At 44.6% G+C, this 25,984-nt stretch overlaps 1 protein-coding gene and 1 long non-coding RNA gene across 2 annotated transcripts in view; both read left to right on the top strand.

Annotated features, from left to right (window-relative positions):
* Positions 1-25,984, top strand: part of LOC119975536 (complement C4-like) — a 166,382-nt gene that overhangs the window by 128,192 nt on the left and 12,206 nt on the right. Inside the window, exons 31-38 of the mRNA XM_038815328.1 lie at positions 4,097-4,156; positions 7,323-7,416; positions 13,899-14,055; positions 16,313-16,415; positions 18,811-18,885; positions 21,228-21,330; positions 22,677-22,766; positions 24,832-24,924. Of these exons, the coding sequence (XP_038671256.1) occupies positions 4,097-4,156; positions 7,323-7,416; positions 13,899-14,055; positions 16,313-16,415; positions 18,811-18,885; positions 21,228-21,330; positions 22,677-22,766; positions 24,832-24,924 (775 nt within the window). The remainder of the gene's footprint in view (positions 1-4,096; positions 4,157-7,322; positions 7,417-13,898; positions 14,056-16,312; positions 16,416-18,810; positions 18,886-21,227; positions 21,331-22,676; positions 22,767-24,831; positions 24,925-25,984) is intronic.
* On the top strand, positions 14,070-15,437 carry LOC119976094. Its single transcript, XR_005462871.1, has 2 exons — positions 14,070-15,026; positions 15,122-15,437. It is a non-coding gene; the product is annotated as an uncharacterized LOC119976094 (long non-coding RNA).

The raw sequence follows: 25,984 nt of genomic DNA, 5'->3' as shown, positions 1-25,984 counted from the left end.
ACCTCCCTGTATGTTTGACCAGATTTTTTCCTTAAATTTCCAAACCTTTGTCTATAAACTTTGGGCACTAGCTCATATGCACTTAAGATGTATTTCTTCACCCCCCTCATACATTCCAGATACCTCCTCCGGTAGTGATGCAACCACTTCACAAGCTCTACCTATCAGCTTTGTTTGAATTAGTAACACCCACATGTCCTGTGGCCATTTAATTTGTTTAGCTACTTTCTCAACTGAAATGAAAAAGGCTTCCACTTCCTTCTCGTCAAACCTTGGCAATGCTTGGACATATTTAAATAGATTCCCACCTCGCCTTCAACTGTGGCGCTCTTTCTCACTACCCTCATCACTATCATCCAACTGTATGTTTCCCTTTACGTCTGCCAATTTTAACCGACTGTCTTGTTTCATGGCCATTTTCTGAAGTTCAAACTCGCTCTCTCTTTATCTTTTTCCCTGTTCTGTATCTCCCTTTCTCTTTCTTTGTGTTCTGCTAGGGCTATTCTTTCTTTTCTCCTTTCTTCTCTCACCTTTTCTTTTTCCTCTCTCTATTTCAAATTCAAGCCGCTTTAATTATTTCTCATGTTCCATTTGTTTAATTTGCAACTGAATTTTTGCCATTTCCAATGTGTCAAACTGTATCTCAGGCAACTTTAAATGCTTAGCCACCGCCATAATTACCTCATATTTTCGAATTTTGTCAGGTAATGTTAATTGCAATGCTTTTGCCAAATTTAACAGTCTGCTTTTAGTCTCTGTCCGTAAGGTACTGCGTGTGACAGTCTCCACCTCCAAAAACGTCTGAGCCGCTGAAAAACAATTGTCCACAACACAATTAAACTAAAATACCACACCGGAAAAGCAACCACAATATTCTCACCCCTCACTGTCTTTAATTTCACTAAGCCAAACCAATAGATAGACTTTTATCCCCCTCGATCCCCCAATTGTTATGGGTCAGGATTGAGAGAATCCCAAAGTGTATCATGGAGTTCCCCTGACCCACAACGTTTAGTAGATTGTGGTATGGGGAGCACACGATTCACTTTACAGGTATTGTATCGCAGAAAATGGACCAGTGGTTTTTAAAACAAAACAATATTTATTCTATGAACTCAAGTTAACCATTCTAAAACAAACAGTGAACATCTTAGCAACCAGTAAATCAAATACACGCCCAAAGAATAACTCACTAAATCACCTGTATGCTGTCCTTTTAACATCCAAAAGACTTAACAAATCCTTCACACAGGAGCGCATTAGATTTATATTCAATACTGAGAAGTTTTTACAATTCCGATTTCACCAAATGATTAAGAGATAGTCCTTCATGGCAGAGATGAACAGCAGTGCAGCTCACAGCCACACCCAAGCTTTATTCAAACTGAAACTAAACCTCCCAAAAAGCAGAAGCAAGCTCAGCTTCCCCCACCCCCCCGTCGTGACATCACTTCAGTAATATGATCAGCTTCATTTCTGAAAGGTACATTTCTTAAACATCCAATTCTGAAAGACACTCTCACGTGACATATTGAATACTTTATTTTTTATTTTTTTTTAAATAAATTTAGAGTAGCCAATTAATTTTTTCCAATTAAGGGGGCAATTTAGCGTGTTAAATCCACCTACCTTGCACATCTTTGGGTTGTGGGGGCAAAACCCATGCAAACACGGGGAGAATGTGCAAACTCCACATCGACTGTGACCCAGAGCCGGGATCGAACCTGGGACCTTGGCGCCGTGAGACTGCAGTGCTACCACTGCGCCACCGTGCTGCCCACATATTGAATACTTAACATAAATGAGACAATTAATTGAATGTCTCTTAACCCATTACTTAACAAACAGTGCACTATGCTTCACACTGATGGCTGTCATCGCAAACGGAAGCATGTTATCTAAACTATTCGCATTAGCGAAAGGGTATAAACATGGAAGTCAATATCCATCTTTTTTTTATTACTTTATCAGAGATACAAAGCCAGAGCTGAGTGTGGACAGGGGCAACCCCCTAATCCAGCTCTTTGCCTGCTCCAAAAACAATTCAAATTGACTCAAACTCAAGGTCCCCACAAGAGAGGCATACCAGATCCAGGCATTACCTGACCTCACGCTCATCTGAGCCAAAAGGTCGCCCACAGGGGACCAGAGAAGGCACAAATTCCTTTAGGCAGCGTTTAATTCCAGCATGGGCAAAAGGCACCACATATCAGGCCACCCGCGACACCGACTCACTGACCAATCACACACACACACAGGATGTATTTATATTGCATTGTGTTGCACACACCGCCATGTCATTAATTGATTAATCACAGAGCTTGCCAACCTGCCCTAGTGATTATACACGCCCGACTGCATGGTCAATATCTCGTTTCTTTATTTTTCATCAAACTGCTTCATTGAAACTGACTTTTGTCCTCAATTGTGTCCCTACCATGCACAGCAGGGCTGGGATTGATTCTTAGCAGTGGTCTGTTTGCATTTCATCAACAGAACAAATACCTTGTGGTTGCCAGCCCTCCGTCTGAGTAACCTTCCTCCATTTTGAGTAATCTGTTCAAGTATGATAAATCCCGTTAATGTTTCGTCCCCTTTCATTGGGAAAACAAGGCGGGTAACCGGGTGCCGGGTGTGCTAAAAGCATTGTCTCTTTTAAATTGGAGCAATGCATCCCACAGGAATGCAGCCAATCCCCGGCACTCCACCCGGGAAAGAGTGCAGTGCTGACTTATTTTGTGGATTTGCTTTGTACTGTTGGTCAATGGCCAGCAATGACTGTTCCTGTAACCCAGATTGAACGAGATCCACATAGAATGGCTTCGGATATACCCTGGGTGATGAACGGACAAGAACAAATAAAATGTGGGCATTGGCTCATTTAGAATTGGGTGTTTTCACTGATTTCATTCAGTATTCCTTCTCAATTTTAACTGAGGGGGTTACAGGCCAATGTGGAACCCAATATCTGCCTCCGCGCGTCGGATTTGGCGCGTAGCCAAAAGATTCGCTTGGAAATGCCTCTCGGAAGTTCCCAAGTAAGGGTTTACCCGGAAAGTTTCCAGGAGCGTTAACTTCCGTTGGGCAATTGTGCAGCGCTCGGAAGCATCTGACAGAAGCGATTGAAATGACTAACGTCCGATGCTTCAACCAATTTTACGTTGATAGTTACTCTTCTTCACTCTCCTTCCTGACACGACTCCACCCACTCGCCTCCTCGCAAAACAACTCCTCTGATCCGAGCGACCGGAGCTCACTGCACCTTTCCCCGCTGACACGTCCTGAACTTTCAAACTGTTGCCCTAACCCGTCACCATGTGGCCGACCGAACCCCTCTGAACAGACGGACTGGTCTAGGCTTGCCCCCCCCCCCCCCCCCCCACCCCCCACCACACAAACAATCTGAAGACATGTAGTGCCAGTTAAAGGATAGCGGGTGACATGTTAGCTCAGTGGCCTTGACAGGTTGTTCGTGATGCAGAGCAAGGTCAACAGCGTGGCTTCAATTCGAGCTCAATCAGGTTATTCATGAAGGCCCCACTCTCAGGTGAAATCAGCGTCAGCTAGTCAGCGTCTCCCCCTCCAAGTGGAAAGCAGTCGATGGTCACCTTGGACTATGGCGATTTTAACTCATTTCCACTCCCTCCACACACCTACCGGCTGCACATAACCCATCTCCCACCACACACCGACAACCCAACCCCATCACTACTCACCCTGCAAACTACCCAGCCTCTGACAACCTTGCACCCCCTCCCCGGCTGACAGTCCACATCTCCAACCCGTCTGTCCACCCAAGACCCAAATTCGCACAGCGCCCTTCACATCCTCTCATTGTCTCCCACCTCTTTACTGCCAGTCAGGCGCGACCGACGAACAAGAACACGGGTAAATAGTGACAGATACATGAACAATAAATGATATGATTGTTGGTGTCATTCAACAAATCTATGCAACATTGTAGATACTGTGCACTCCGCGCACACACGCACACACTACCGCCTGTATTAAAGGCACCTAATGCAGGTTAAAAGGCGCCGTATTAGAAACAATAATCGTTGCAGCATAACGTGTAATGTATTTTCTCTCAAATCAGTTCCCACTTGGAGAACACATTAACATCGAAGTTAAGGGGAAAGGCACCGGGACAATTACGGTGAGTCGATGTCTTTCTTCCATTTCTACCAGGCTTTTGTGGCACTATGCATGATCATGAAAAGCTTGTTTTCAAACATAATTAATAATAATCTTTATCAGTGTCACAAGTAGGCTTGCATTAACACTGCAGTGAAGTTACTGTGAAAAGCCCCTCGTCGCCACATTCCAGGTTCACGGAGGGAGAATTCAGAATGTTCAATTCACCTAACAACACATCTTTACGTACTTGTGGGAGGAAACTGGAGCACTCGGAGGAAACCCACCCAGACACAGGGAGAACATGCAGAATCAAACTGTGGGTCCTTAAGCTTGGTGGGGATCACCATGGCTTTGTGTACTTGCATCCGTACTAACTTGGTGTGCAGTGAGGTCTCTATAAATTGTGTGACAGTGCTTCCTTGGCGGAGGCAATGGAAGTTGATACGACCAAGGCGTTGAAGTGCAGAGAAAAAAAATCATCTTTTCGCTCACAGGAGGATGTGATTTATGCAAATGTACAACCCTTGGGCGCTGAGCAAGGCACATTTGTTTCTTTATTCTTTCATACAATATGTGTGTCACTGGCAAGTGCAGCATTTGTTGCCCATCCCCAATTGATCTTGAACTGAGTGCCTCGCTTGACCATGTCAAAGGGCAGTTAAGACTCAACCATATTCCTGGGTATGGAGTCACACGTAGGCCAGATGTACTTCCCTGAACGAACTTCCTGAACTCAGGTTATTTTTTTTACAATAATCAATACCAGTTTCTAATGGTTAAACCATGCGATCAGACGAATTAGGGGTAGAAACCGTGTCTGTGTGGGTTCCCTCCGGATGATCCGCTTTCCTCCCACAGTCCAAAGATGTGCAGGTTAAGTGGATTGGCCATGCTAAAGTTTCCATTTAGTGTCCAAAAGTACAGGGTTGGTTATAGGGTGTCGGCGTGGGCCTAGGTGGGGTGCTCTTTCGGAGGGTCGGTGCCAACTAGATGGACCTAATGACCTCCTTCTGCATTGTAGGATTCTAAGATTCTCTGAGGGAACGTATCATTTCCGCATCCATCCTGTCAAGGTCCTTGAGGGTCCTCCGATAGGTTTCACATTCAAGATTTATTAACGTAGTTTATGTTGCATAAACTGCCAAGCTAGGATTTGAACCCTGGTCTTTAGCCTGCTCCATTGGATTACAAGTTCCGTAAGATCCCCATTAAGCCATCACCCCTGCATTTGCAGCATACAAGAAATGATTAACAGTCGCATATAATGTATTATAAACCTGATTAGAATTCGTCCACCGATGTGCTCGGCTCTACTGCCTATATCTTTATCAGTGCATTTAAGGGCAAGCTGGGTACGAACACGTGGAAGAAAAGAATGGAAGGATCAGGTGACAGGGTGAGGTCACGTAAGGTGGGAAGATATTGGTGGAAAGGACAAGCAGCAACATTAATCTTTTGGGTTGAAAGGCCCTTTGCGGTGCTGCACACTCTTGGAATATTCTGTGTGCACAGTAAGAAGTCTCACAACACCAGGTTAAAGTCCAACACTAGGCTTGTTTGTAATCTCAAGCTTTCGGAGCGCTGCTCCTTCATTGGGTCAATATTATGTGTGATCAGGGCTATGGTTAATCAGTTTTCGACCTGACTCGGGAATCCACTTCATTTACTTAATTAGTTGCATGTCAATATGAATAAATACATTTGCATGTTAATGGTCCTATTGCATTGCCTAAGAATGACTTCAATCTGAAATCACAATTAGAAGTTTACCACCTCCTCTGGTTGCACAATTTATCATGTCTCACTGCAGAGCCCAGGAGATTTGTTGATTTCACTGCAGCCTGATTCACCTCACGCATTTGATGCTTACGGTCAAGATGTTTTCGGCTGCATGTTCTTGCGTAAAATAGCACTAAATGGCTCATTTCAACTCACTGATTGTATTTCAATTTTGAAAATCATGGACGGCAGAATTATTTGGGAGCAACGACCAATCTGATTGATTGCAATCATGCAATTTGCGAAATGTAGCCACCGGCCACGTGTCAGCGGCCCACACTCTTGCTTGCTGAGTCAGAGAGCGGTGAGTTCAAGTCTCGCACAAGAATAAACGAGTACAGAACCGAGGTTGGTTCTTCGGTTTGGTGCTCAGGGCCGGCTGCAGTGTCAGATGTGCCGGATGACCATCTTACCGCATGGTGCACACAATGAAAGGTATCCGGCCCAATGCAGAAACTGTGGAACGTCGAGGCGCCTACATTTATGAGGGACATAGATAGGGTAGATAGGAAAGATATTTTCCCCATGATAGGGGGTAAATAACCAGGTGGTACAAATTTACGTAAAGGGCAGGATATTTACAGGGGATTTGTGGAAAATCGTTTTCACCCTGAGGGTGGTGGGAACCTGGGACTCACCACCTGAAGAGGTTATTCACAGTGACGTCATTACGATGTAAGCCTACTTGTGGCAATAAAGATTGCTATATTATTATGAATGAGTGGGAGAGGCGGGAACTCGCACAACATACAAGGCTGCAGAGCAAGTCTTGAACAATTGGATTAGAATAGATAGGCGCTTGATGACCGACGCAGATACGATGGGCCGAAGGGCCTCTTTCTGTCCTGTAGAACTCCATAACTATCACTCAATACGGCTTCTTCCTCTTCAGATGAACTGCATTTTATCCCTGCCTCTATCATTTTGATATCCAGTAGTCTATCTTATAGTTTAGTGTTTCACCTTTAATAGGTCAAATGTGGTAGATCATGATCGCTTTCCACAAGTTTCTTTGTTAATAACTGGATGTGAGGTATTCACCAGCAAAACATTTGGAGGGAGTTTGTCTACCTTTACAATGTTTTGTTCAATTTTTCACCTGATCTATTTTTAACACTTGTTTCATAGATTTGATTTATTGTCCTGTATACCGAAGTACAGTGAAAAGTATTGTTCTGCGTACAGTCCATATCGTTCAATACATGAAAAATATAGGCCATGCAATAAATACACAATGTAAATGGACTGATATAGATATCGAGTGAAGCATGCAGTGCGTAGTGTTACAACACGAGCGAAGATGCATAAAGAGATAATTTTAGTCCACAAAAGGGTCATTCAGGAGGATGGTAGCGGCGGGGAAGAAGCCCTTAATTTTAACCTGGATTTGTTTCTGAAACTTTCAGCTGCTGAAGTCATACCAAATTTTGGCAGAAGCGACAAACACCTGTGATTATTTCAAACTTGAAATTAATGTGAAAGGGAAGGTGGAACTCGCGGGTGAGTATTGGTGCACAGCACTTTGTTCTTCCTGCGTCAAAACTGCCGTGATGATAAGGTATTGAGGAGGTGCAATCCAATCGTCTCAGGTGCGCATTTGAAGGTTTGTAAGTTTTATTTTATTCATTCATGGGATGTGGCCATCCCTGGCTGGGCCAGCATTTATTGCCCGCCCCTGATTCCCACTCGGCTTTCTTAGCCTTTCCAGAGGGACAGTTAAGAGTCAACCACATTGCTGTGTGTCCAGGAGTACGTGTAGGTAGACCAGGTAAGGACGGTGGATTTAATTCACTAAAGGGAGATTATTGCTGGTCTTTAGCCACAATCGGCAATGATTTTCTCGTCGTAATTAGATTTTTCTTGAATTAAAATGTCACCAGCTGCCATTCAAGCTCCCCAGCGCATTATCCTGGGTCTCTTTATTACTAGTCCCATGACAATCCAACCAAGCCATAGTTCGTCATTTCCATTAGATTTTGATATGTGCTGCACTGTTCCACGGGGCGGGGGAGGGGCGATGTTTGCATTTATAGATTTATAGCCAGTCTATGAGATAAAGCACGAATAATTTTTTTGAATATATTTTATGAGAGTTTTTCATTTTAACCATTGCAAAATAAACAAATCTGTGCAAGCCAAGTGCCATTTGTATAGTCCAAACGTTGACTACAAACCAAAGCCCAACCCCTCTTACCCTCCCAACCCCCTTCCCCTTTTTGAAAATGTTTTTGTTGCAGTTATTCATTTTATACACTGTACAATAGACAAGGGTGTGTGCATGGCTATCAGATAGAACTTTTCCATTGGTTTTGGCCATGGATGGTGGCCATGGTGATCATTACAGTCAATCTGTAGTGGTGCCTCATCTGATACCAGGTTCGGAACGTGGCTACCACTATTGGGCTCACTGAGTGTTTTGCTGGCAGGGATGGGAGCGCTGTCCTGGGGAGGGCCTGGAGGGTCATCCCTGTACAGGGGTTCTCGTCCATCCTCACCCATACCATGCCTGGTTCGTTTACCCACCCTTCTGCTCATTCCACCGTGGCTGCCCAGTGGTAGTAGTGTAGGTTTGGGAGGGACAGGCTCCCCATGTTTCTTCTTCACTGTCGAACTTTTTTGGATCCTTGATTTCTCACAAACACAGTCACAGACAAACGGCAGAAATATTTGCCAACCGCATTGAAGAAGGCCTTGGGAATTTAGATTGGCATGGATCTGAACAGGAAGAGGAACTTGGGCAGCACATTCATTTTGATCGTGTGTACTCTGCCTGCTAGGGAGAGTGGGAGTGTGCCCATCTCAGCACGGCAGCACGGTAGCATTGTGGATAGCACAATCGCTTCACAGCTCCAGGGTCCCAGGTTCGATTCCAGCTTGGGTCACTGTCTGTGCGGAGTCTGCACATCCTCCCCGTGTGTGCGTGGGTTTCCTCAGGGTGCTCCGGTTTCCTCCCACAGTCCAAAGATGTGCAGGTTAGGTGGATTGGCCATGATAAATTGCTCATAGCGTCTAAAATTGCCCTTAGTGTTGGGTGGGGTTACTGGGTTATGGGGATAGGGTGGAGTTGTTGACCTTGGGTAGGGTGCTCTTTCCAAGAGCTGGTGCAGACTCGATAGGCTGAATGGCCTCCTTCTGCACTGTAAATTCTATGATCTCTGTAGGTCCTTTTCTACTTCCTCAATCAGACTGGTCAGGTTCCACATATCGGTCAGTGGCCAGTCATGGGTAATCAGGAACCCCTGGTGGTGGAACTTGTTTTGGGCTAGTTTTAATGGCAGACCACCAGCTCTGCCATTACCCCTCTCGGGTAAAGACTTAATTCTTGCTCACATTGAGTCTGTAGCCCGAGATGGCTCCAGACTCTCTCAGTGGCTTCAAGATCTCTTCCCTTCCGCTTTGCAGATCCGAGATGTAAAGGAGCAAGTTATCCACATAGAGTGAGAGTGTGTGCTCTCTGTCATCTCATCAGACTCCGTTCCAGCCTTTTGCTGAGGGTGATCACCATTGGTTTGATTTCCACGGTGGACAAGAGCAGGGACAGCAGGCATCCCTGCCATATGCCTCTCTGCAGCTGGAAATATTCAGAGCTGGTACCATTTGTCCATAAACTCGCCTTGTGGTGTTGCACAGGAGTTTCGTCCATGAAGCAACCCCTACCCCCAGCCCAAACCGCTCCAGTACCTCAATGAGGTACTTCAACTCGGCTCTGTGGGAAGCCTTTTCTGCATCCAGGGAGCTGAATGCCGCTGGTGTTCTCTTCCAGGATGGGGTAATTATCACGGTCAGCATTCGCCTGATGTTCGCAGTTAGCTGACTGCCCTTAACAAAGCCTGTCTGGGCCTTTGCGACCACCTCTAGTTTGCAGTTCTCCAGCCGCTTAGCCAGGACTTTTGTGCGAGTATCTTTTAGCTACATTGAACAGCGAAATGGGTCTGCATGGCAGGTATTCCATTGGGTCTTTGGCTTTATTGGGTATCAGCGAAATGGTGGTTTGTGCCCCCCACCCATGCCCACTCATGCGGTATCCACCATGCCTTGTGGATGCAACCCTGCACTCTGGAGTTTCCCTTTCTCTAGGGACCACACAACATGGCTGCCAACTGTGTGTACGCCATGTGCATGACCCCTGCACACTACGGTTTCCCTTTGCTCAGGGACACTCCAAAGTAGTTACTTGTGGTGCTATTTTGTTCCACGTTTCCGAGACTGACCTGCAAAGGGCAGTGTCGAGCCCATCCCACCTGTCAATTTGTTCCCCCTGTGGATTTGTTTCCCCTCTCCTGTTGTACCCCCTACCTCCCCATGCCCCACTCCCGTCCCCTTCTTTGAGCACCCCTCTGGTCCCCCCACCCTTTGTGTTGTGTCCCACCCTTGCCAGGCTCTCTCTGCCTGGTGGGAGATGCGTCACGGCCCCCCTCACTCATACCTCCTACCCCAGCTTTCCGCCTCGTGTGGTCAACCCCTGCTGGGATTGGTCTGATCGCCTCCTATGCCCACTCTCCTGGTTTCTCCTCAGTCTCCTCCTCACCCTCTCCTGTGCCTTGCTACACTCGCCCCTTCCTTTCTGCAAACTGATTCCCCTGTTCATACAGTCCCGCGCAAAATTGTCCTTTAATACTTCTCTGCTTCCCCGGTGTCTTCTTTCTGGATGTGTCCCTTGCTGTCTGTCTAGGTTGCTCCTTTGGACGAACTCGTCCGCTTCTACAGGAACAACAAAATAATGTTCCTTGCCCTGGCGTGTTACCCAGAGCCTGGTTGGGTAAAGCATCCCGAATATTATTCCCGTACAGGGCCGATTTTACATTATGAAATTCTCTCCTGTGCTTTGCCAGGTCTACCCCAATGTCCTGGTACATTTTGATTTTGTTTTGGTCCTTGCTGCAAGCCTTCATTTGCCTGACCCAGAGAAGGGTCCTTTCCTGTCTAGGTAGCTGTGCAGCTTGGATATGATTGCTGTCGGCCGTTCCCCCGCCTTGGTTTCGGTCGGAGCGACCTATTATTCGATCTTTCCGAAGAGAGCCACTGATGTGCGCGTGCTCAGCACATCCCCGACAAATCGTTGGATTAATAGTTTTAAAAGTGATTTAAATTAAAATGTGGGTTATTGTCATACAATTCTATTTTGAAGATTTTTTTGGCCTTATTCGGTTGTGTTTTCTGTTAATCACAAGTCGAAATGGATGCTATCCTTTGCTGTTCCAACGTCAAACAAAACATTTAGACTCTGTGAAATTGGTACATCGCCAAATTGACTTAAATTCTAAATCATCATACCGTGCAGGCTTTCAGTTCCCGAAGCCAGTCATGGCTGGAACAGGTCACTCGTCAGGCACAAGAGGCTTACGCCCTGTGAAGGCGCCACGTCGCACGACTGACCAGGAATCGTTCTCCTTCTCTTAAGTCTGTAATTGCTGCGTTGGAATATTTTGCAGGTTGATGCGCAACCAATTGGCGCGCGTTAACCATGCACTGTCAGGGGTGTCGAATCCAACATTTCTAGATTTAGAGACAGGGGCGCTACACACTGTGGCGCAATAACTCCTTGATGCAGTGAATGGGATCAGTAAAATTAAAGCATTCAAGTAAAGCTGAAATCAAATGTGACTTGCATATTGCACGTCCGATTGGGCCTATGATACATTATAGGTCTGGCAAGCAAACGTTACTATTACTGAAGTGCATAGAACTGAAACAACACTCATTTTTTGTTAGAAATGCGACCCAGCTGAGGTAACACCGAATGATACATTGACTACAACAGCGGGCACACTAAGTGGGGTGGTCCACTCGCAAAATTAAGGAATATTTTCAACTAAAAGCGATACGTGAAAAATGTAATTTCACTCTTCCAAAGCAAGGCGACCATCCAAGGCCCGATACGCGTGCGCACTGGTTGACAGCCACTGTGGAAGGCGAAGCCTCCGGGAAGAAGTGTGCTTAGATACAGAAGGGACAAGGAGAGGCAAGATGAACACAATATGTCGGGCCACAACAACAGCAGGACCTAAGGATGTGTGCATGTCATGTTCGACGGCAGCAGAATAGGCTGAGCAATAAAAAGAGAAAATGGTGGGGGGCGGGGGACTCAGAAGCTCTCTCAGCATCTGTGGAGAGACAGAGTTAACGTTACAAGGCCATATGACTCTTCTCCAGAGTTAACGAGAGGGAGAAACATGACGACACTTATACTGCTAAAGAGGAGGAGCAAAATGGAAGTGCACTGGTAGGTGTTAGCTCGGAGAGATTTGACGAAGATGTTTCGGACATAAGTTATAGGACGCGTTAATGGCGGAGTGAGGGACTGAACAAGGTGTTGAAGGTGGCTTAAAGGTAAGACCGCGCAATGTGTTAATTGGAGAGCAAAGGCCAGTGCTCCGCGGAAGCAAAGGAACACGTGGCAGCTGGACCTGTGGGGAGGGCAGATTGCGTTGGGATAGGAAGCTGTAAAAGAAAGGATGGGAAAAGAGAGTCAAAATAGAGGAGAAAGTTCGCAATCAAAAGGTGTTGAACTCGACGTTGAGTCCAGAAGACTGTAACGTGCCTCTGCCGTCCCAGCAGCCGCAATATTTTGCTTTCATGAAGAAGTTCAAAAACCTCTTTGAAAACAAAAGCATACGAGGGCCTTTGTCTTATCGAAAAACTGAATCGAGCAGGAAGCAAGGCAGTTATGTCGGATCATTGATGAAAGCGCTGGTTAGACCTCAGACGGAAAATAGTTTCATTTTGCACGTGACGCTTCAGGAAGGAATGTTGGTACAACAGATGATGCACGAGAGATTTACAAGAACGGGAGTGACGATGAGGGGATTCCAGTATGTGAATAGATTTGATGGACTGAGGATATTGGAGCAGTTTCCCTTTTAGAATGTAGGAAGGTTTAATTGAGGTGCTCGCAGTGTTTTCATTGAGCATGTATCACTGTCCGTGTGGAGTTTGCACATTCTCCCCGTGTCTACGTGCGTCTCACTCCCACAACCCAAAAATATGTGCAGGCAAGGTGAATTGGCCACACTTTTGGGCAGCAGGGTAGCATGGTGGTTAGCATAAATGCTTCACAGCTCCAGGGTCCCAGGTTCGATTCCCGGCTGGGTCACTGTCTGTCTGTGTGGAGTCTGCACGTCCTCCCCCTGTGTGCGTGGGTTTCCTCCGGGTGCTCCGGTTTCCTCCCACAGTCCAAAGATGTGCGGGTTAGGTGGATTGGCTATGCTAAATTGCCCGTAGTGTCCTAATAAAAGTAAGCTTAAGGGGGTGTTGTTGGGTTACGGGTATAGGGTGGATACGTGGGTTGAGTAGGGTGATCATGGCTCGGCACAACATTGAGGGCCGGAGGGCCTGTTCTGTGCTGTACTGTTCTATATCTATATCTATATCTATAAATCGCCCATTTAATTGGAAAAAAAATAATTGGGTACTCTAAATTTATATTTAAAAAGACGATTTTCGCAGTGGTAAGAGGCTGATGAACAGAGAACCTGGATGTCAGCGGTTGGCAAAATAAAGTCAAAGCAAGATGAGAAATCATTCAGTGAGTTTTGGAGCGCGCTGCCTGGAAGCGAAAATAAAGCATTAAAATAATGACCTTGTAAAGGGCGTTGAATAAATGTTCAAGCAAAACATTGCAGAGGCTGGAAATCTGAAATAGATAAAGAATATGCTGGTAAAGATCAGCAGGCCTGACTGCATCTGTAGAGAGAGAAACTGAATTCAGGTCGATAACCCCAAACTGATGAAAGGTGTATCGACCTGAAATGTTGTTTTCTCCGAAGTTGTCGCCTAGTATTTGAGTTCCTCCAGCACCTTTTTGTTTTCATATTGAATGAATATTTGAAGGGAGGGTATTTCCAGGAGTGATTGGAAAGTGCAGGACAAAGGGAGACTGATTGGATAGTTTTACCAAGGAATTGCGCCGGATGGGCCAAATGTCCTTCTTCGTTGCTGCCTTTCATTCTGTTACTCTCTCATGGTGTTTCCCATTCTCTCAGTTCCACCGGATTACTCCAACTATGGAGATTACGGTGACTATGTACAAGGAGACCAGCCCCTAAGGGAAATCGACCTGTTTGACCTCCGATCCCGGAGAAGGAGAGAAGCTCCGGGTGCTGATGAACAAACAGAGATTTATTACGAAGTGTGTGCGTGGTAAGTGACGCTGACAAACCACGCGCGGCAAAATTCACTGCAGGTGTCAATGAAATAATCCCTCCCCCTCCCCTTCGAATGGAAAAAATAAAGAGGTCCATTTCGAAAGAGCTTTTTCAGGCTCCCTTTTGTTCTGGCAGCAATTGAACATCATGCTTGTTTTCAAATCAACGATTGCACGTTTTAATGAATTATTATTAACGCTTTATTTTTAAAGATATTCTTGCTGGCAAAGCCAGTTTTTGATGCTCAAAGCTGAATTCCCCTAGAACTATGTGGCTTTGCTCGGCCATGTTAGACCTTGACTAAGCCCAATAAGCTGCAGTCGCCAGGTTTGTAAATCCAATACACATATAATATTTTACTAGTTAACAGTCAACCACTTTGCTGCGGGTCTTGAGTCACACGGACCCAGACGGCGTGACGACGGCAGATTTCCTTCCCTCGAGGACATTCGTGAACCGGATAGATTTTTAGAATTGATAGTGGTTTTAATTGTCATCATTAGACTTCTAATTCCAGACTTTTATTGGATTAAAACTCCGACATCTATCATGGGTGACTGACTTACAAGTCAAGCAAATATACCACTGCGTCACCGTCATTCTTACCCTCAAAGTTAATATTTCTGTTCAAATGGACATTAATAGAATAGACAGAAGATAAACAAACGGACGGAGATGCCGTTTAGGTGTAAAGCCGAGTGCCATTGTCATCGCGACAGAACAAGGAGAGGATTGTTGTGTTCTGCAGAACATGTTTGCGTTGCATGGCCATTGTTCTGTCACAGTATCTTCATCAATGCATCATAATGTCAAGGATTCACTCCCCAATACATGACACGGCCCCCTGGACAATTGCGCGGTCAACTCCAGCCCATATTTAACCCGTAGTCGCAACACAAATGAAATTGCATGTTAATTCAAAACACCTGAGGACCTTGACTGAGCCCAATAAGCTGCAGTCGCCAGGTTTGTAAATCCAATACACATATAATATTTTACTATTTAACAGTAATGCAATTAAACAGACAAAAATGTAACTGACTACCTAATACGCCTTTCAGAACCCGTCAAACCCCCTTTCCAACTTGGCCCACACTATACAAAGAAACACACAGACAACATAAACGGAAAGGGTGATGAAGATGGAACAGCAATGATAAACTAAAAGGATAAAGAATGTCTGATGCAAAAGGGTGGCTTACAGTTAATGTCTTTCTCGAGGTGAAGCTTTCCTTTCGGTATTTCTTCGTTCTAGGCTTGAGATAGTTCTCTGTGGTAAATGCGTCTACTTCCTCTGACGATTCAAGGACATTTCAAATTTATAGTAAAGAGATGCCACTGACTGGTTTTAGAACAATAAAGCAGTTCTTTACTTGAGCAGCGAGAGAGAGTTGTTTTTCTTTCAACGTCTAATCCCTTCTGTCCAGCTCTCTGAGAAGCATCACACAGGAACTAGTCACTGATTGTTGTCAGGCAGGACACTGTCCCTGGCCAATCCACAGATTACCAGCCAAGCCAATGGAACTGACTTCCACCAGAACTGGTTAAGATAAACCCGTTGCCACAAGTCTGATTTCTCCCCTCCAAAATTAGAAATCCTGAAATCGACTGTCCTGGCTGAGGCACATTCAGATGGGTCCAAGGGCCAAAAATAATAAAATAAAGGAAATGGGAACAAAGGGAAATCAAAAGGAAGGTTCCAAACACGCGCTTTATGCATATAATCCAAGGGAGTGCTACACCTTTGGATATGTCACCTTTCAGGTCAAACGTCTGTACTTCGGTGAGCTGATGGGTCAGTCCCGTTGTTTTAACCGAACAAAAACCTTTGGAAAGGGCACACAAATTAGCCCTGATGCCTCACGGTGCCGAGGTCCCAGGTTCGCTCCTGGCTCTGGGTTACTGTCCGTGTGGAGTTTGTGCATTTTCCCCATATTTGCGTGGGTTTCGCCCCTACTACCCAGAAGATGTGCGGGCTAGGTGGATTGGAATCGCTAAATTGTCCCTTAATTGGAAAAAAAATGAATTGGGTATCTAAATTTGTTAAAGAAAAAGAAAAGGCAGACAAACAAAATTGTTGGCGTCACTTGGAGGATACTAATTCCAACATTCTGCCTTTTCTATATTAAATATTTGGAGTTTTTGTTTTTACTGTTCGAGTCCACAACACCCAGTGTCCTTCTGATTGCATTATACAACTGCGACACGTTGGCTACCAATTAATCCAAGATTGATTTGTCCATTTCACCAAGGCATATGCGCGATCTTCATCAGAATCAGACATCCCCTGGGATGGCCATTGTGGACATCTCTCTTCTAAGTGGATTTGAGCCCCAACAATCCGATTTAAAAAAGGTTAGTATTGCCTTCCAGGACGGGAGGGGGTGGGTGATGATGCGGATGGGGGGGGGGGGGGGGGAGAACGCATTTTCGGAAATGCGTTACTTTTGATGCTTTGCTCACCGGATGATGTACTGAACCGCCCACAGATGGATCTCAAACAATATAAACGTTCGGCCACCAAAGCTTCGAGCCTAAAATGTAAACTTCCACACATAGTCCCATAATTCGCGCTCATCAGCTACAGTGTGTTTGACAAAGTAATATTTCGATATTCCAGGCGATTTATACTTTGCAACGTAAATTCATTCAATTAAAAATAATAGTGCAGTGCAGGTCTAGGGGAGACAAATAAACGCTTCAAACGTGTCAAGTGAAACACGGGAAAATATATTTTGTTCTCTGTTTTGCCTAAAATACTTGTCATAATATTGGTGGATCCTACAAGAACAATAAGAGGTGTTACCACACTCTGGGCGATGGCACAGTCAATTCCACCCACACAGGCCCCGGAGTCCCAAACATAAATGAATTATCCAATAGTTTGTGTATTTTCCTGAGATCTTTGACCTTTGCCTGCTCCAATGACTTGCCAGCACCAGATTTGTAAGCAAAGCATTTTAAACTTGATAAACATGTAATGGTACTAATAGGAAAAAAGTCCGCTCATCTAATTATTCCCAATTCCCGCTCCACATTCCACCCCGACACATACAAGACAGACACATGCTGGAAGTAGGGGAAGGATCGAAAATAATTGAGATTAAAAGGATGTGCGATTAATTTTTGCTGCTGAGATTTAAGTATTTGTAGGCAGAGATCTTCCAAAGATATGAAGTGTAGAAATCATCGGTTGGTTTGTATCTGTCAATGTATCTCTCCAATTAGAGTATGCAGGTTCTATACTCTCTCTGTGGAGTCACTCGTATTTGAACGACCTCTACCGGACTGACTCTCAGCCTCACTGAGATTATATTAGGATTCTTCTCTAAAGAGGTTTTCAAACATACCTCTTCCTGCAGGTAGTGCTGGACTGGATCCACCCACAGATTGAACTGACTGCAGAGAGAAAGGTCTTTAAACACAGGCCATCAGTTGAGAGAAATCAGATTCAGCTCCCCAGCCTTTAAATCAGAAGTGAAGCTTTCACAGGCCAGGCTGAAAAGCCTTTTAATCGCCAGCCTTAGCTGAGAGCTGCTGCTCGCTAGATTTTCACAGAACCTGGACTTAGCTCAGCAAAATGGATCTTGCCTCTGTATTCAGAACATTCTAGAACTAGCCCCCTAATCAGAATCGAGGTACTGGATTGCAAAAGAACTGACTTGCTGCTAGCCAAGTCCATCAAAATGACATCATAGGACTCTATCAGACAGCACACAGCACGAAGGGTAATACCCAGAGTGCAGCGGGGGAGGGGGGTCTGGAGTTTAGAAACAACCAGCAAGACAGGAATTAAACAGGACGCAAGTATCGGACAAGGATTTTAAAAAAGTCCCTTACAGAGGCGACTGGGATATTCTGTGTGGGTCGTAGCCAGTTTCCTGGTAGAAGATTGGTTTGATGGTTCAGTGGACGAATATCAAGGCTCCATTACCGTAGTAACCAACCGTTCCGAATTGGATTATGTGCGTCTGATTTTCTGTTGACAGCTCACGATGTGATTACGTAAGCCTGGGTGTGGCACCTGAGAAAGAGACTCCAAATTGAAGGGAACAAGCTATAAATATAAGAGAGGAGACAATTTAAAACATTATCCATAAAGGTCCTGCACAGGTACAACTGGTGTATCATCTCAGCATATCTCTGAGGCACAAAACACTACAATTACAATAATTGTATCTAAAACTAGATTAACTTCAAATGCGGTTCATAAACATATAACAGTCCCTGACAACTAATGCTGGGCGAAGTGGTCAAGAGAAAGGACGATGTGACTGTTTTATAAACATCAATGCTCTTGACTTCCAAGGCACTATGTCACCTATACGTGCATCTGAAGACAGACATGGGCAACACGTGATGGGAAATGTGACCTATCAACCTTGCACATTGTGATGGGTAGGGGTAAGTTGGTACTTCAACTTCCCAGAGTTCTTTACAATGACCCCATGCTAGATCCCCAAATGTGTCCACAGTCTCGGTCACGGTTTTCACTTCCCAACCTGAGTTTCATAGAAAGATTCCTATTGATTCACACATAGGCACAATGGTGCAAGCGTTTCAGATCAATGTCGCCCCTCGAGTCAAATACTCTCTGTCGGTATAAGAACATTGGAACAATATGGACCAGGAACCGTCATCCAGGGTGTTAACATCACATAATTACATTACACAGCAAGAAAATTGTCTCCTTCGGGAAAGAGGGGGTGTCAAGACAGTAATGGTAATTGGAGAAACCTTTATTTTCCAGTTACAAGATCTTTCCGATAGATATATCGATGCATTCGAGTTCAAGGATGGAAGGGTACTGCTCTACCTTGAGACGGTAATAGCAATGTTTGCATGTGTCTTTCGTTCTGTAGCTTATTTGGTCTTATCTCCTGATATTGTCCTGAGTAACCAGGCAAACAGGTGGCACGAAGCACTAGAGTTCTGTCAAGCTATTGCATTGAAAATTTGAGGTAAGCCAGCCATTTCCTTACACATACACAAACACATAACATTCTCAAGACGTTTGACTGGATAGTCAGTCGTGGGATAATAATAATTTGCCTCTATGCTTCTCGTAAGGATGGCGAGACATTCGCAAAATTTAAAGCCACGTCGAGCTTCCTTCCAAGATCAGGTTTCAAATGAGAAAATCAACACATTGTGGAAGTTCCATGGATTATATAACAATATTATTTTTTAGCAATACAATGATACACGCTTAGAAGATTGAAAACTAAGAAAACTTATCGTTATTATTATAATATGCTAAAGGAATTATTTCTTATTTTGACACCAATACTAATCATTCTGTGCTTAATTAGGAAACATGGTCAAGGAGAATCGAAAGGCTCTTTCTGCATATATTTGGGGTAAGAGGGTAGCAAGACTAAGAGTAGGTACACTCAAGGACAATGGAGGGAAATTATACGTGGAACCACAGGAAGTGGGCGAAATCCTTAATGAGTACTTTGTATCGATGTTCACCAGAAAGAAGGACATGACGGATGTTGAGGTCAGGGATAGTTGTGTGCACGCTCTTGATAAAGTCCACATATGAAAGGAGTGAATGTTGAGTATCCTAAATTGCATTATGGAAGACAATTCCACGGAACCTGATGGGATCTGTCCCACATTTCTGCGAGAGGGAAGGAGATAAATAATTGGGGCCTTAACAGATAGCTTCACCTCCTCTTTTACCACACGCAAGGTCCCAGAGGACTGGAGAATAGGCAATGTTTCCCCTTGTGTAAGAAAGAAAACAGGGATAATCCAGTAAATTATAGGCTGGTGAGCCAGCTATCCATGACGGGGAGGGAACCTTTTGGAAAATATATTGAGGGACAGTATATATGCGCATTCGGAGGAAAATGGACTAGTTAGTGACAGGCAGTATGGTTTTGTGTGGGGAATGACATGTCTCACAAATTTGATTGAGGATTTTTTAACAGGCAACAAAGAAAATTGATTCGGTAAGGGCCGGGGATGTTGTTTATATGGACTCGAATAAGGCAGGTGACAAGGTCCCACATGGCAGACTTGTACAAAAACTAAAGTCAGATGGGATTCAGACCAGATGGAGATTTGTAGCTGGGACCTCTGTTTGTAGTATAGATAAATGATCTGCAGGAAAATGTGGGTGGTCTGATTATTCCGTTTGCAGATGACACAAAGATTGGCGGAGTTGCTGATAGTGCCGAGGATTGTCAGAGGATCCAGCAGAATATAGATAGATTAGAGACTTGGGCACAGAAACGATCGATGGAGATTAATCCGTACAAATGTGAGGTGAAGCATTTTTGGAGGATCACATCTAGTTATGAATTATACCGTAAATATATCCTGCAGAACCCTGAGGAACATTATCATACAGAGGGATCTGGGGGTGAGGTCTACAGTTCCCTCAAAGTGACAACACAGGTGGCCAAGATGATTAAGAAGGCATATGGCAAGCGTGCCTTCATCAGCCGGGGCATTGAGTACAGGAGTTGGGAAATCATGTTGCTGATATATAATACCTTGGTTAGGCCACATTTAGAGTATTGCGTGCAGTTCTGGTCACCACATGATCTGAAGGACTTGGAAGCTTTGGAGAGAGTGCAAAGAAGGGTTCACCAGGATTTTGCCTGGCCCTGAGGGTGTTGGCTATGGAGAGAGGTTGAATAAACTAGGACTGTTTTCAATGGAAAAACAGAGGCTAAGGGGAGATCTGATAGAAGTCGACACAATTATGAGACGCATAGACAGGGTAGACAGTCAAAGGCTTTTTCCAAGGATGAAGTGTAAATTACAAGGGGGCATCGGTTCAAGGTAAGGGGGGGAGTTTAAGGGAAATATGCAGGGTAAGTTTTCACGTAGAGAGTGGTGGGTACCTGGAACGCGCTGCCAGAGAGTGTGGTGGAAGCAGGCACATTAGCAACATTCAAGGGGTATCTGGATGGGTACATGAATAGGAAGAAAATAGAGGGTAATGGACTGAGTAAGGGCAAAACGTTTTTATTAGTTCGGACATCATGATCGGCACAGTTTTGGAGGGCCTAATGGCCTGTTCCTGTGCTGCATTTTCTTTGTTCTTTGTTCTTTGTACTATGTTACACGACGATTATTACATTTGCAAGCTGTATATTTAATTTATATGTTTATTAATGGAATATTTTGGTTGTTCCCCTCCCCGTGTAGGTCACTGAACGCCAGGAATGTGTGATGTTTGCAGCAAAGCAAATCTTCCCCATCGGATTAATACAACCGGCAAGCGCGACACTTTACGACTATTACAATCCAAGTGAGTCGAGACTCTGCCTGAAACAGTTCCTACTCTGATTTACATAAGTAGCGAGTTGCAGGCTCTAGATACTGATGGTTCAAGGAGTGAAGTACCTTTTTATTTGCTGTGCAGTTTCAATGACTGACGCTGAGACACACGATTATTGTCCCTGACCATAGTCATAGAGTATTTACAGCACGGAAAGAGGCCCATCGGCCAATCGGGTCCGTTCGAGCCATCAAGCACCTATTTACTCTCATCTAATTTTCCAGCGCATGGCCCATCGCTCCCTATGCTATTGTATTTGAAGTGTTAATCTAAATACTTAAATGTTGTGAGGATCCTGCCTCTACCACCCTTTCAGGCAGTGAGTTCCAGATTCCCACCAACCTCTGGGTGAAAAAGATTTTTACTTATATACCCTCTAAACCTCCTGCTCCTTACCTTAAATCTATGCCCCCCTGTTTACTGGCACCCTCGCTAAAAGGAAAAGTTCCTTCATATCTGACCGTGCCACTTACAATTTTATTGACCTCAAACAGGTCCCCCCACAGCTTTATCTGTTGTAAGTGAAACAACCCCACCCTATCCAGTCTCTCTTCATAGCAGAAACGCTCCAGCTCAAGCAACATCCTGGTGAATCTCCTCTGCACCCTCTCTTGCACACCCTTCCTCTGGTGTAGCGACCAGAACTCCAGCTGTGGCCTAGCCAGCATTTTATTAAGCACCATCTAATCCTCCGTGCTCTTACACTCTCTGCATCGGTTAACAAAGGCAATATTGAATCTGCCTTCTTAAAAACGTATGTACATGGCATGCTCCCATCAGGGATCCATGGAGATGCTCACTAAGGGCTCTCTGGTCTTCTGTACTTCCGCGGGTCCAACCAATCTCTGTATATTTCATTGCCTTGTTACCCCTCCCAAAATGGATTACCTCACAGTTTGCAGGATTAAATTCTGTTTGCCTCTGTTCTGCCCATGTAACCAGCCCAGCTATATCGCCCTTCACTCTAAAGCTTTCCCCTCACTATTTATCATACCATCGATTATTGTGTCATCGTTCCCTAGGTTGAATCGGTCCCGTTATCCACTGACACAGGTATTGACACCGAGACACAGGAGCTATTCCACCCAATACTGTATTTGAACATTATTTCAGCTCCAATGTGATTAACTACGATTCGATATTTATCTGTGTACTGACTAGGCGATTGTTCTCTTTCTCTATATATCTCTTTCTATCTATGTATATGTAATTGGCAGATGTAACAAGTCGGGATGTCCAAATAATACTATTCTACGTCCAACAACAGTTGCATAATGCATACCATATGATTCTAATGATGTGCTCCTTCCCTTTAGGTACTAAATGCAACATATTTTATAATGCACCGAAACAAAGTACCATCATATCAAAGCTCTGTCAGCAGGACGTTTGTGAATGCGCCGAAGGTATGGTATCACCAATATATGTACTGAAAATTTCAAAAATAGCCATTACCTGCCTCTCACCTCCTGGCCCAGACTGGTGTGTGATTTCAGGGCCGTTTCCAGCCTCGGTTTATTTGTTGAGCGGGGTAGAGGAAATTAATTGTACTGACCTTTGACTCCGTGTAGACACCCGAGATGTGCCCGAGAGTTTATTTTTCCATTTCAGGAACTCGCGCTTTACTTTAATACCTATAATTTATATTAGAGATGAGAACAAAAGTGATTTAAACAAATATATTTGTTTTATGTATGTGAGCCTGCACCATCTGTTTCTGTCCCGTTCCCACAGTGTGCAGAAGAGAGCTTTGTCATCACTATTTTGTTCTAAGGGTTGCAGTAAATACATTGTAAGACAGGGGTGGGCAAACTACGACCCGCGGGCCGCATGCGGCCCGCCAAAGGTCTTTATGCGGCCCACCAAGTCATTAAAAAAAAAATTAAATTTTTTTTTTAAATTTTTAATTATTTTTTTTAAGGTTAATGGGGGTGGCTGTTGGGTTACTTACTGGTATAGGGTGGATACGTTGACTTGAGTAGGGTGATAATTGCTCGGCACAACATCGAGGGCCGAAGGGCCTGTTCTGTGCTGTACTGTTCTATGTTCTATATGAGGCGCCCAGAATCATAACCGGGTGAAGTAATTATTTTACTTAATATACTATGCGGACCTTTAAAATTGTGAATTTCTGAATGTGGCCCTTGCACGGAAAAGTTTGCCCACCCCTGTTGTAAGAACTCCCACTGATTGACAGATCTGACGAAAATAGTCGCTCCTCTTAGCATGGTGGTTAGCATAAATGCTTCACAGCTCCAGGGTCCCAGGTTCGATTCCCGGCTGGGTCACTGTCTGTGCGGAGTCTGCACGTCCTCCCCGTGTGTGCGTGGGTTTCCTCCGGGTGCTCCGGTTTCCTCCCACAGTCCAAAGATGTGCGGGTTAGGTGGATTGGCCATGCTAAATTGCCCGTAGTGTACTAAAAAGTAAGGTTAAGGGGGGTGTTGTTGGGTTACGGGTATAGGGTGGATACGTGGGTTTGAGTAGGGTGATCATTGCTCGGCACAACATCGAGGGCCGAAGGGCCTGTTCTGTGCTGTACTGTTCTATGTTCTATGTTCTTGCTTAAAACCATTTTTGCTCCCAAGCCACATCTTTTTATATTCATTTACGGAAATTCGGTGTCGATGAATGGGATACCATTCATTGCTCACCCCTAATTTCCCCTCGAAAAGGTGGCGGCGAGCCCCGTTCTTGAATCGCTGCAGGTCTCTGTGCTATAGGTTCACCCACTGTGCTGTCAGTGTGGGACTTCCAGTATTTTGACTCAGCGACTGAGAAGGAACGACCGATATATTTCCAAGTCAGGATGGTGGGTGGCTCGAAGGACAACCTCACGGTGGTGGTGTTCCCAGGTATCTGCTGTTCTTGTACTTCTGGTTGATACTGGTGCTGGGATTGGAAGCTGCTGTCGAAGGAGGCTTGGGGAGTTGCTGCAATGCATCTTGTAGATGATAAACACTGCTGCCACTGTATGCGGATGGCGGAAGGAGTGAATGTTGGTGGAACGGGTATCAATCAAGCGCATGCTAGATACCGAAATGTTGACCGCTCCACTGCGAAAATCGTATTACTTTATGATGTATATTCATATTTATTATTATCAATTTTATTGAGCATAAATACCTTCCAAAGTATGCACCGCAACGAACCGCACCTCCCCCACAGCCCATTCAATAATTCCGATTAGAAGATGTCCAATGACTGATTTTCTACTCCTCTTCGCTGTCATGTGGGGAAACGTCTTCATTGCATTCGTACTCAAACCTCGTAAAGGGAGCGAGCACCAAATAGCTGCTGGACAGATTTGACGTTCTGCATCAGATAAACCACTAGTTTATTTGCGTTTACTTCTCTTCACCCACTCGAGCTGAATTCCCACATTTGAAGACTGGAGTGTCATTTGCTGAAGAATCTACCCCGATGCACAGTAGACTGTGGTTTGTATTCATGGGCCTCTGTTCTTTCCCACAGGCCTCTGCCCTCGCAAGAAGTTTACTTTTGCCCCTCATGCGGCTGGAGACGCACGGATGGGTTTCGCCTGCTACACTCCGATTGTCGAATACGGTAAATACTCCCGATTTCTCACGGGGGTGGGACAGGGAAATTGAATGCTGGGAATGAACATAAATAGTGCTACAGGAGGTTTTGAACGAGGATATCCTTCACCTGTCAGCGCTCTGCTATGAAATGTTAGAATTGCCAATCGCATTTTACAGAAGCGCATTAATAATTGACACCCAACCGCTGGTAGGTATCATTGGAGTAATTACATTGAGCGAATTCATGCTAAGGCTTTTAAAAACTAATTTACGGTATGTGGGCATCGATGGCTAAGCCAACATTTATTGCCCATCCCTAATTTCACCTTGCGAACATGGTGTTGAGCCCTTCTTGAACTGCTGCAGTCCATATGGTGTAGGTACATCCACTGTGCTGTTGGAGAGAGAGTTATGGTTCCTTCACCCAGCGACTGTCAGGGAATGGCGATATATTTCCCAGTCAGGTGGCGAGCGACTTGATGACGAATGTAAGAAATTGTAATATTTCATATTTTTTGCAGTAATGTGATTAAAACCTAGGTTAAGATGCATTAAACCGTATGACTGCTGGACCTGTGATTAAGGGGTGGTAGACGTCAGGTAGTCATTGATTTGCAGGTGAAATGTTCTGCTCATAGATCTTGCAAACGATTTACGTGTTTACAGATAGCTAGCTAATTGAATATTGTTTACGTTTGAAGGACCAGTGAGCTATAGATTACTTATTAGGCGTATTATGTTTGGTCCTGGCTAAACAAGTCAAGGGACATCTTGTAAGAAGAGACAAAGGAATGTCATATGTTTGGATACAGATAATGTAGTTAATACAAGGAGCTAGATCTGTCTATAAAGTCCGTTGGTCCTGAAACTCTCATCCGAACAGGGTGTTTCAATTTGGTCCTGAATGATTCTCTTTTTAAAGATTCTGAATGGTGAAAAACAAGTGGAAACCCAATTGTTAACTCTATTCACGATTGGTATTTGAAATATATTGGGTTTTTTGCTTAATCAGAATAGAGTGGCAGGTTTAGAAAGTAAGTTCAGGTTTCCTTAAGAACTTTGTATCTGTTAACTGTCAAGCTATT

Source organism: Scyliorhinus canicula, chromosome 13 (assembly GCF_902713615.1).
Source record: "Scyliorhinus canicula chromosome 13, sScyCan1.1, whole genome shotgun sequence".
Lineage (NCBI taxonomy): Eukaryota > Metazoa > Chordata > Chondrichthyes > Carcharhiniformes > Scyliorhinidae > Scyliorhinus > Scyliorhinus canicula.
The sequence above is the reverse complement of the archived record's forward strand: the minus strand, read 5'-3'. Positions and strand labels throughout refer to the sequence as shown.